General features: G+C 41.5%; 1 protein-coding gene across 6 annotated transcripts in view; it reads right to left on the bottom strand.

Moving 5' to 3' along the window:
- PHLPP2 (PH domain and leucine rich repeat protein phosphatase 2) overlaps window positions 1–12,397 on the bottom strand; it is a 143,512-nt gene that overhangs the window by 93,890 nt on the left and 37,225 nt on the right. For all 6 annotated transcript variants that reach the window (XR_012154557.2, XM_073308382.2, XM_078848154.1 and 3 more), the window contains 2 exons: window positions 1,563–1,753; window positions 822–947 (listed from right to left, as the gene is read on the bottom strand). Coding sequence is in view for 5 of the 6 variants with exons in the window: in XM_073308382.2 (XP_073164483.1) it covers window positions 822–947; window positions 1,563–1,753 (317 nt within the window). In the remaining variant the exon portion in view is untranslated. The remainder of the gene's footprint in view (window positions 1–821; window positions 948–1,562; window positions 1,754–12,397) is intronic.

Raw genomic sequence — 12,397 nt, 5'->3', positions numbered from 1 at the left:
TATACAGCCAAAGCAAATATAAGACATTATCTCTTAACCTGTATTTCACATCAGAAGCTGTTACTATCTAAGTCCTGAGTTAGCACAGTCCACCAATCACCAATAAACATGCTATGTAGTACACAGGAATCATCATAGTGAATCAGACCAGTGCTCCATCTAGTCCAGAATCCTATCTTTGACAGTGGACAATACGTTTCAGATGAAGATGCAAGAAACCCTCTAAGAGAAACATCACCTGGCAGTTAAAGACTGGTTCATGCACTGAAGCTTGATGATTTACATCCTATTTTTTAATCCTATCTAATGTGACTGTGGACGTCCTTACTACCTGTATAACATCTACTCTTTGTTGAATCCTGGTAAACTCTTGGCTTTTGGTTAAACAAAAATGTTGTTCAGGTGGATGCAGCCAAGGCAGTAGGAAGGACTTATAGACTGCTGTAGCTGGGAAGAAAGAGAAGTTTGTCTCTGGGATTAGTTTTGAAGACTGCAAAAAACTTCAGATGCTTGGTTAATATCAATAGTGCTATCAGTGTGGGATAGCGCAGAACTACAGCTCATAACTGCTGCATAGCTGCTGCAGCCTGGTGGAATGCTGAAATGAAGCATCCAGCAGATCAGAGAGACATGCAGTGGCTAAGTAGCCTCCACCCCACAGATGTCATAGTTCAAAGGAAGCCCACAGGTGATCTTGGTACTCTCTAAGAACTCGAGTTAGAAGCTGTGTCTCAAGAGTAAGCCTGTTCCAAAATTCTCCAAGCTTTCTTTCCTCTTGCCCTGTATCAGAGCACCCACACCTACAGATTATTGGGCCTCACCGTGGATGCCTGCCGGTGCCATCTCTGGTACTCTGCCAGCGTTTCAAAGCAAACATGGTAGGTTTGAGCCTGTGCACCAGCAGAGCTGAAAGCAAGTGAGTGCTGCCGACGCTTCACTTCTTCCACCTGAAATGGGAGAAATAAGAACAAAAATAGCCCAGTCTAAATTCTAGCAATTACACAATCTGAAATGCAGGGAGTGGGGATGTTACACAAAACCAATATAAGACACTCCACAAAGTACAGTCAAGTTAGTCCCCTCTGGCTGATATACAGCAAAAACTCCGTTTCAGAACCCCTCCGTTGAAACAGACCAGTGGTGCTGGAACAATTTTTACAGTAGGGGTGCTGAACGTAGAAACCAGGTATTTCGTCTGTTATACTACTTCAACCCAGGGAGTGTAGTAGCACACCCAAAACCCATAGTTCCAGCACTTATGGAACACACCCAATAAGTAATTACTTCTGGGTTGTGCTAAATTGCTGGACAGAACCAATACACGTAAAAGTATCATGTAATTTTTGGCCGAAGCAAAGAACCTGCATTCCTTTCACTGTTTTATTAAACTAAAGATTGCCTAGTAAATAAGCAGAGAGGAGTCAGGCAGATGTATTCAAACATCTTAACACAGAAACTCACTAAAGAGGCCTAGACTGACTTATAAATCCTGTTGGCCCCTTCATTCTCACATCTTACCTACAGGAAACTAACAAAGAACCAGTTAGGCCCAAGAGCCTCACCTTCCCTCCGACAAGAGGCAGAATGTGCATCTTTCCTGTATGGCAATCCTTCACTGAGGATACGATGAGGCAGGTGCCACAGAGAATGACCAAGCGTTCTGCCCACTTGTGCAACTGCGTCTTCCCTTTGCGCACATTATAGACCCCAGACAGAAGGATTCGGTCTAGTTGCTCCACTTGACATGGCTTTTCTGAAAAGAAAATTGCACTTTATCATCTACTTTTCACTGGCTTCTTCATTTCCATCTTATGGGGATAATTAGCACCAAAAAACCACATGCAATCTCAGCGATTAAAACAGACAAGAGCAGGGAAGTCAAGGTAGAGTAAATAGTGGTACACTGAGAACAGAGTCTCATTTGCAGGATAAACAGCCTGTAATAAACAATGCAATAATATTTACAAATATTTTGTAGAGAGATTAATTATTATATACTGTATTGTTATGCTTGAAGATGTTAATGGCTGCAGACAAGCCTGCCTGATCTACATACAATCACAGACATCATTAAAGCTGATAGGCATACTAGCCATCCTTCATTCAGGCTAAATGGAAATGCAATTAAGCTCCTTTACAGAGTAAGATTGCTGAAACCACTGTCCAAGGCACTGGGCCACGTGGGAAGGCTTTAGCCAGAACTCAAGGCAAATGAGGAGTTTCCTTGGGGACTGATTGCAAAGGCAGGGGGCGCTGATTGGTTGCAGCTGTGTTTGCATGAGTGGAAAAGACACAAAGCAACCAGAAAGCCAGAAGAAAGCCAGAGAAACAGGCATGAGCATGGCCCTCAGAGGGAACAGAGACAGAATTCCTTGGGGCACAAAACTGGATGGAAAGGCAGGCTTGGAATTTATGAGCAAGGAAACTGGTCTGCTGCTGTTTGTTCCTGTAGTGTACACAGAAAGAGAACTTTGTACATTCTTTGCATCAAAGAAATATCTGACTTCTACCATCAATTTCTCTTCCTAATAGAAACAACTTGGCAAGACCCCACATACTGCTAACTACTCAGGCCAAGAGGCGACAGTATGTTTGGAGATAAACTATGATGGCATTAAAAAAAAAATCCTCTTCCTTGATATGTCATTGTTTAACTTAGAATACAAGCTCTTTGGGGCATAGAACTAGGCTGTCTGCAAAGTAACATGCACATCAAAAGCATAACAGAAATACCTAATGTGTTAGTATTAGTTAACCAATTTTTCCTTTGAGAAAGAAATCAAAGATGTAGCGAAGTTACAGTTTTCTAGTTAAACGAACTTAAAAATGAATTCTGGTTCGCTAAGACATATGAAAGGCTAATTTAATTCAATTTTTGATACAATAAGAATTAATTCAACTTTTGATACAATAAGAATTTAAAATAATTAAACATGTTTTCTAGTAAAATTCTGCCACAAGATCTCTCTCCTGCTTTCTTAGTACTTGTGTTTCTTGCATTTTGGGGAGTTTTTAAAATGCTTTGTGTCTGTTTGTTTGTTTTTGCCACAATTCCTTTTGCAGGGTCATTTTTCATCTTCAGTAGCCTGAAAGTTAGTTATTCAAACCTTGATTTGTGCGTGGCATAATATTTCATCTATAGGTACTGGGAAATGGAACGTTTCTCTTGACGTCTTGTATATGGTGTAGAGATCTGAATATACTGTTAAATAAAGAGGTATCACATATGTGTATTGTTGTTTTATAAAATCCTGACAAGTTCTGGAGGCATAGCTGTTAGAATTTATGAGAGCACCACACTTCTAATTTGCACAGGATGGGGCTTGGCACATCCATTACAATTCATTGTAAACAGGAAAAGTTAAACCATTGATATAGGTACTTAGATGGTGCCCATCACTATAATATCTGAGTACCTTTGCTCTTCTATGCCAATCCAAGTGCACAATGCAGGAAGCTGGTTTTTCTTTATTTAAAAATACCAGTTTAAGAAGGCTCTTAAAGTAACTGACAAATGGTTCTCGAGGTTAGGAAAAGAAAGGCACCTGTAGCTTTCACATTCTACAGGGTGGCAGATGTTCAGGAAGGATGCCTTTCTGCCAGGAAAAATCCTTGATTTAAAATTTTAAAAATTCATAAATTAATTTGGGTTGCAATCAGAAGCATGGAATACAAATACAGAATTTTGGAAAGGGTAAACTTCTTAATGCTGATATATGGGCTATTCAGTTAATTTGCTAAGTGAAAACATAGTAGTTGTACATAAAATATCGTATTGTAGGAGTAAAAATATTCCAAGACATTTAAAACAATGTCTAGAAATCAGGAATGGAGACTTACAAACATCACTAAAGATTTGAAAATATTAGTTCTGTTTGCCAGTTTTGTACTGATATGGTTCCATAATATAAGTAGTTCTAATGCAAGCGGAACATCCTTTTCTGGGTTTGAGGGACTCTGCATAGAAGACACTGTATTACATTCCTATTTTGATACCAAAATCACTGAGGTGAGGCTAAATTGAATGAGCCTCACCTTGCCCCACAACCTCATGAAACTAGAAACCCAAAACAACACTCAGCCACTCATCCTACAAAGAAGAAGAAAACAAAGGAAAGAGGGAAGCCTTCATTAAAGCAGGCATTGTGAATGTACTAAAACTGGTTCTAATGGCATTAGGAGATTGACCCTGCCAACATCACATTAGCCTCAGACACTTCTGAGATATTTATGGAAACTCACTCAGAACAATCCCACACCCTCTTTTGAATGAAAGAGACAATACATATTGATTTTAGATGACCATGTGTTTAGCCTTCCCTTAGCAGGTGGGAAATAACAAGCATCATTGCACAGACAATATCCAGCTTCTAAATGTATCTGTGTTAGTCTGGATCTGTAAACATGGCAAAGAGTCCGGTGGCACCTTACAGACTAACAGATGTATTGGAGCATAAGCTTTTGTGGGTGAATACATGCATCTGATGAAGTGGGTATTCACCCATGAAAGCTTATGCTCCAATACGTCTGTTAGTCTATAAGGTGCCACAGGACTCTTTGCCACTTTTACAGCTTCTCAATGGAATCCCTGGGCTCCTCCTGTAGCCCACTGCCTTCCACTGTCACCAGACAGTTCATATCCTGTCTCCATTAAGGCCAACTGCTCATAAAACAGGCATTTCTCACCCACAGGTCTCTGCTTCAGCTGCAATCAGACGTACCTGAGTTATGATACAGGTGGTTTAAAAGAGCATATAGCTTGGTCAAGGTGTTTTTCATGCAGGGCCCTGAACCTGCAAATTGACCCATGCATAACCCTTGCCCAAATCAGCTGAAACCTGTTGACATTCAGGGCGCATTGCAAGGCTCACTTGTTTTCTTGGAAAGGGCTGAGCAGGAGGTTGTTGGAGTCATTTGGCAAAATCTTAGGTAGATGCTTAAATCACAAATCACATTAAATAAGTAATGTAGAGACATCCCAATTAAAGGGAAAGGCTTGGTAACTAGATACTTATTTTCTGATTTCAAAACAGTGACCTCGTGCATCTGTAGGCTTAAATATTACTCTTTTTCTTTCCTTGTCAAAGTCTGAGCAGAAATACAGAATCCGATCCCAGGCGCTATCTTGTAAATGAAGCAGAAACTGTTTTCAAACATCCTAGTTTAAAATGTTAGTAGTGCTTGCCATTTTTAAGTCTGACATGCATACCTGCTACCAATATGCAATCTGAAACACATGGAAACTCGTGTTTATAAAAAGCTTCCCAGACTCTCCAACCTACTGCATCAGGCTACTCTGGTCTGGGCACAGAGACTTCCATGGAAGCATAACTGTCATCCCAGATTTCAGAGTAGCATCCGTGTTAGTCTGTATTCGCAAAAAGAAAAGGAGTACTTGTGGCACCTTAGAGACTAACAAATTTATTTGAGCATAAGATTTCGTAAGCTGTAGCTCACGGAAGCTTATGCTCAAATAAATTGGTTAGTCTCTAAGGTGCCACAAGTACTCCTTTTCTTTTTGTCATCCCAGAGGAGACCAAAGGGTCTACCTAGATAATTTATTGTCAGCAGGTGGGGGCCCTGGAGCTCTCAGCCTCTGCAAGCAGAAGAGGCCCTGAAGTCATTAGCTGCCATGGGCACCTGGAGCTGTTGACCGCCATGGGGGCACCCAGAGGTCTGAGCCACTCTGGCTGTGGCGGGGCCTACGGAGCTGTCAGCCGCCACCATTGCAACAGGTGCTGGACGCCCCTGCCTCCTGCAGTAGGGCTCAGGCTCTCCACCTCCTGTCAGACCCTCGCCATTATTTTCAGTAAAAGTCACAGACAGGTTGCAGGCTTCCGTGAATTTTTATTGCCCATGACCTGTCTGTAACTTTTACTAAAAATAACTGTGATAAAATCTTAACCTTAATCATGTTATACCATTCTCTGCTACACTAAAGAGACCATTATTTCTTCCCCATGTAGATACTTATAGACTGTAATCAAGCCACTCCTTAACCTTCTCTTTGTTAAATTAAATAGATTGAGCTCCTTGAGTCTATCACTGTAAGGGGTAAGCAGAGGTCTTCCAGAGGGTACATCAACTCATCTAGATATTTCCCTAGTTTTACAACAGGCTACATAAAAAGCACTAGTGACATCAGTACAAACTAAAATTTCATACAAGACTTGTTTATGCTGCTCCATATACTATACACTACAAATATAGTATTTATATTCCTATTTATTTATTTAATAATTATATGAAAATGAGAAAGTAATAGTGCGCTGTGTCACTTTTGTATTTTTATGTCTGATGTCATAAGCAAGTAGTTTTTAAGTGAGGCAAAACTTGGGGTGTGCAAGACAAATCATAGAATCATAGAATATCAGGGTTGGAAAGGACCTCAGGAGGTCATCCAGTCCAACCTCCTGCTCAAAGCAGGACCAATCCCCAATTAAATCATCCCAGCCAGGGCTTTGTCAAGCCTGACCTTAAAAACTTCTAAGGAAGGAGATTCTACCACCTCCCTAGGTAACGCATTCCAGTGTTTCACCACCCTCCTAGTGAAAAAGTTTTTCCTAATATCCAACCTAAACCTCCCACACTGCAACTTGAGACCATTACTCCTTGTCCTGTCCTCTTCTACCACTGAGAATAGTCTAGAACCATCCTCTCTGGAACCACTTCTTTTGGCCCATTCCTCCAATTTGTCTAGGTCCCTCTGTATCCTATCCCTGCCCTCCAGCGTATCTACCACTCCTCCCAGTTTAGTATCATCCGCAAATTTGCTGAGAGTGCAATCCACACCATCCTCCAGATCATTTATGAAGATATTGAACAAAACCGGCCCCAGGACCGACCCTTGGGGCACTCCACTTGATACCGGCTGCCAACTAGACATGGAGCCATTGATCACTACCCGTTGAGCCTGACAATCTAGGCAACTTTCTACCCACCTTATAGTGCATTCATCCAGCCCATACTACTTTAACTTGCTGACAAGAATACTGTGGGAGACCGTGTCAAAAGCTTTGCTAAAGTCAAGATACAATACATCCACTGCTTTCCCTTCATCCACAGAATCAGTAATCTCATCATAGCAGGCGATTAGATTAGTCAGGCATGACCTTCCCTTGGTGAATGCATGCTGACTGTTCCTGATCACTTTCCTCTCCGCTAAGTGCTTCAGGATTGATTCTTTGAGGACCTGCTCCATGATTTTTCCAGGGACTGAAGTGAGGCTGACTGGCCTGTAGTTCCCAGGATCCACCTTCTTCCCTTTTTTAAACATGGGCACTACATTAGCCTTTTTCCAGTCATCTGGGACTTCCCCCGTTCGCCACGAGTTTTCAAAGATAATGGCCAATGACTCTGCAATCACAGCCGCCAACTCCTTTAGCACTCTCGGATGCAACTCGTCCGGCCCCATGGACTTGTGCACGTCCAGCTTTTCTAAATAGTCCCTAACCACCTCTTTCTCCACAGAGGGCTGGCCATCTATTCCCCATGTTGTGATGCCCAGCACAGCAGTCTGGGAGCTGACCTTGTTAGTGAAGACAGAGGCAAAAAAAGCACTGAGTGCATTAGCTTTTTCCACATCCTCTGTCACTAGGTTGCCTCCCTCATTCATTAAGGGGCCCACACTTTCCTTGGCTTTCTTCTTGTTGCCAGCATACCTGGAGAAACCCTTCTTGTTACTCTTGACATCTCTCGCTAGCTGCAGCTCCAGGTGCGATTTGGCCCTCCTGATTTCATTCCTACATGCCCGAGCAATATTTTTATACTCTTCCCTGGTCATATGTCCAACCTTCCACTTCTTGTAAGCTTCTTTTTTATGTTTAAGATCCGCTAGGATTTCACCGTTAAGCCAAGCTGGTCGCCTGCCATATTTACTATTCTTTCGACACATCGGGATGATTTGTCCCTGTAACCTCAAAAGGGATTCCTTGAAATACAGCCAGCTCTCCTGGACTCCTGAAAGGGGTACAGTCTGGAAAGTTTGAGAGTCACTGCCCTAAGGTATGTTCTCCAATCCTTTACTCATGCTCATGGCTCTTCTCTGAACCTTCTCCAATTGATCAACATCCTTCTTGAATTGTAGGCAGCAGAACTGGACACAGTATTTTAGCAGTGGTTGAACCAGTGCCAAATATGGAGATAAAATAATGACTACTCCTACTTGAGATTCCACTCTTTATGTCTTCCAGGATTGCATTAACTCTTCTGGCCACGGCATCACATTTGGAGCTCACATTCAGCTGATTATCTACCATGACAACCAAATCTTTTTCAGTCACTGCTTCCCAGGATAGAGTCACCCGTCTTGTAAATATTGCCTACATTCTTTGTTCCTAGATGTATATATTTACATTTAGCTGGATTAAAACTCATATTGTTTCCTTGCGCCAAGTTTACCAAGTGATCCAGATCATCCTGAATCAGTGACATGTCTTCATTATTTACTATTCCATCAATTAATGTGTCATCTGCAAACTGAGTGATGAGTGATGATTTTATAATTTCTTCCAGGTCATCGACAAAAATGTTAAATAGGATAGGCCCAAGAACCAATCGTGGCCAGAAAAAAACCCACTCAATGATCATTCCCCGTACACATTTACATTTGAGACCTATCAATTAGCCAGTTTTTAATCCATTTAATGTGTGCCATCTTACTTTTATATGTTCTAGTTTAAGCAAAATGTTTTGTGATGCCAAGTCAAATGTTATATCAACACTATTTTTTTTATGAAACTAAAAGTTTGGTTGACAAAAGCATCAAGTTAGTTTGACAGGATCTATTTTCCATAAACCCACTGATTTGCATTAATTACATTACCTTCCTTTAATTCTTTATTAATTGAGTCCCATATCAGCTACTCCATTCTCTTACTCGGGATTGATGTCAGGCTGACAAGCTTGTAATTACCCTGGGCATCCTGTTTACCCGTTTTAAAAACTGGCACAATATTAGCTTTCTTCCAGCCTTCTGGAACTTCCACAATGCTCCGAAACTTACTGAAAATCAACATTAATGGTTCGGCAAGCTCCTCAGCCAGTTCTTGCATGCAAGTTATTTTAATCTGCTGATTTAAAAATGTCTAACTTCAGTAGCTTCAGTTTAACATCCTCCAGAGATACTAGTGGAAAGGAAACAATGTTATTACCATCAGATGATGAGACTATATCATCTGTTTTTCCCGAAATACTGAACAATATTTATTGAACATATCTGTCTTTTCTACATTATTGATAATTCTACCATTTCTATCTAGTAATGGACCAATACTGTTGACAGGATTCTTTTTGTTCCTAATATATTTTTAAAACTCCTCATTGTCCTTAATGCTACTGATTTTGCCTTGTGTCCCTTTGCTTCTCTTTTCAACTTACTACAATTCCTAACTTCTGATGTATATTCATTACTATCAACTTCTCTTTACTCTATTTGTCTATATATGTCTTCACTCCCCCTTGTCTAAACCAGGTCAGTTTTTTAATCAGTACAGCCCTCTTCCTTAATTGTGGCTTTTTGGGCATCTAGTAATGTGTTCTTAAATGATCACCAATTATCATTCACATTTTTCTGATTAAATACTTCCTCCCACTTGATTGGCTCATACTTAACTTCCGCTTTGTGAAATTGGCACTATTAAAGCACCAAGTATATATCTATTACTGGGGGGGATTTTATTCTGCTTGCACATTATAAATGTGATCAAGTCATTATCTCTAGCACCTAAGCTACAATTAATTTTTAGTTCTGTGATCAGTTCCTTTATCTGATAGGACAAGTCTAAAAGAATTCCCCTATGTAAGCTGAAACTCTTTGAGTACAGAAATTGTCATCAATAATGTTGGAAATTCCAAGGATGTTTTAATGCTGGCAGCATGAGACCTCCAGCATGTGGCACCCAAATTGAAGTCCCTCATGATCACACAGCTTTTCTTCCTACGCGTTATAGATAGGAGCATAAGGAGGTGGTCATCGTGTTCTCCAGTGTGATTGGATGGTCTGTAGCAGACACCAACTGATACCCCATCTTATGCTTTACATGTTAGGACATTGATCCATAAGCATTCAAGATGATTTTCTTGTGAGTTAGAATCATAGAATCATAGAATCATAGAATATCAGGGTTGGAAGGGACCCCTGAAGGTCATCTAGTCCAACCCCCTGCTCGAAGCAGGACCAATTCCCAGTTAAATCATCCCAACCAGGGCTTTGTCAAGCCTGACCTTAAAAACCTCTAAGGAAGGAGATTCTACTACCTCCCTAGGTAACGCATTCCAGTGTTTCACCACCCTCTTAGTGAAAAAGTTTTTCCGAATATCCAATCTAAACCTCCCCCACTGCAACTTGAGACCATTACTCCTCGTTCTGTCATCTGCTACCATTGAGAACAGTCTAGAGCCATCCTCTTTGGAACCCCCTTTCAGGTAGTTGAAAGCAGCTATCAGTTATCAGTGACTTGGAAACAAGTCATGTCTTTTTTGACAGTGTCACTCCCCCATCCCTTTTGCTCACTCATTTCTTTCTAAATAGGTTATAACCATTGATTCTAACATTCCAGTCAGGTGAATCTTCCCATCAGGTTTCAAGTAATATCAACAAGATCAAATTTATGCTCATAAATGAGCAATTCCAATTCCTCTTGTTACTAAGGCTCTGAGCAGTGGTGTATTAGCAATTAAAGTATTTCTTCTCTTCATGTCCTTTGGTTCCTTGATTTTCTTCTCAACATCTCAATTTTGTGATGAGCACTCTTATCTTCCCTCTTTTTACCCTCCCCTTTTGCTATTCATTTAGCCCCCTTTTCACTATTCTAGCCAGCCTGTTCCCAAGGAGATTGGTCCCCGCCTTCTACTGAGATGGAGGCCATCCAAAATATACAAGCCCCTCTCCCCAAGGAAGGTGACCAATGTTCCACAAACCCAAAACCCCTACACCTCTTACCTAGCCAGTGGTTCACTTCCAGAATCTTCTGTCTTCCTTTGCTCATGAGACAGAAAGGATCTCATAAAAGATTACTTGGACATTCTTCTTCTTTAGCACACTTTTGAGTTCCCCGAAGTCATCTAATATCTGTGAGATATCCCTTGATACAATGTCATTAGTGCCAATATGAACCATCTCCAGTGGATCTTTGCCTGTTGACTGCAGAAGTTTATCCAATCTTAGAGTGACGTCTTATGTCTTGGCTCCAGGAAGGCAACACACTGTCCTGTTGTCCACGTGTCCCTTGCAGAATGTTGGTTTGGTTCTTCTCCGTATTGAATCTCCAACAAGGATCTCCTTGGATGGTTGAGAACCCTGTGGGTAAGCATGATTTTCTTACAGGTTGGGCTGAGCTACCATAGACGTGTGTTCCATACATCTCTGTTCCCTTAGACCTGCTCGATCTTGAGAGGTATCTTCCAAAGTTTCCACATTAAGCACCTGGTATCAATTGGAAACTTTTAGCTGTGTGGAATTCCTCCCAGTCCTCTTTTCTCTGGTAGCCCCAGCCTACTACGTAAAATGCTGCCGTGACCTCCTGCTTCTAGTGGTTATGAACTGCTAGGTCTCTTCTCTGCCTTCCTTTCTCGGTGACTCCTTGATGACCCACAAGGTTTGAAGAAGTTTATGTAGGGTGTGAAAAATCCATCACCTGAGTGGCATTTTTAAGATTGCTTACATCCATGTGGAGACAGAGTTCTTCTGTCAACCTAGCTACCACCTCTCAGGGAAGAGGATTACTTTTGCTGATGGGAGAAGCTGGTTTAGGTTGTATCTACAATGAGACAAGGCTGCTACTGTAAGGAGGTGCCTTGGTACTCAGGCCCAAGGGAACAGAGGTGTATGTGTGTGTGAGGCTCATTTCCAGTAATCTCTGCATAAAAAAGGTGATCATGAGATCACCTCCATTCAGTGGGACTATTTTCTCTGAGAGGGGGGTGAGAAGCTGACTCGACTCACGTATTAGGGGAACAGGACAAACTGGTGGCCCTGCAGCCATAGCCACTGAAGACAGAGGCAGCTGTACAGGCAACTCCATGGGGAATAAAGAATCCACTAGTGCTTGTCCCATTTGGTAGGAACAAGGGGTGATGAGTAAAGATCCCAAGAATAAGTTCTGGAGATAGAAGTTCTTACTGTAGGCAATTGGTGGAGTTAGAGCTCACTGATTTGTAATGAATAATTTGAAACTTTAGCATATTTCATTGCTAATAAAGCAGTTCTGGTTTCAGAGGATCGGGGCTGGAGTATAAATGCCCAGAGACAGGAGGGTGGCGCAGGAGTCCCTGAGGAAGTAGAGAGACTCAGCGGTCTTGTCACTAAATAATTTATGATTGTCAAAATGAAGGTCCTCAAGGGTTGTCTGGACCTCTTTAGGGAAACTGCTAGATTGGAGCCAGAATCAAGGCGGAG

Source organism: Lepidochelys kempii, chromosome 12, assembly GCF_965140285.1.
Source record: "Lepidochelys kempii isolate rLepKem1 chromosome 12, rLepKem1.hap1, whole genome shotgun sequence".
In the NCBI taxonomy this organism is placed as follows: Eukaryota; Metazoa; Chordata; order Testudines; family Cheloniidae; genus Lepidochelys; species Lepidochelys kempii.
This window is presented reverse-complemented; position numbering and strand designations above follow the sequence as displayed.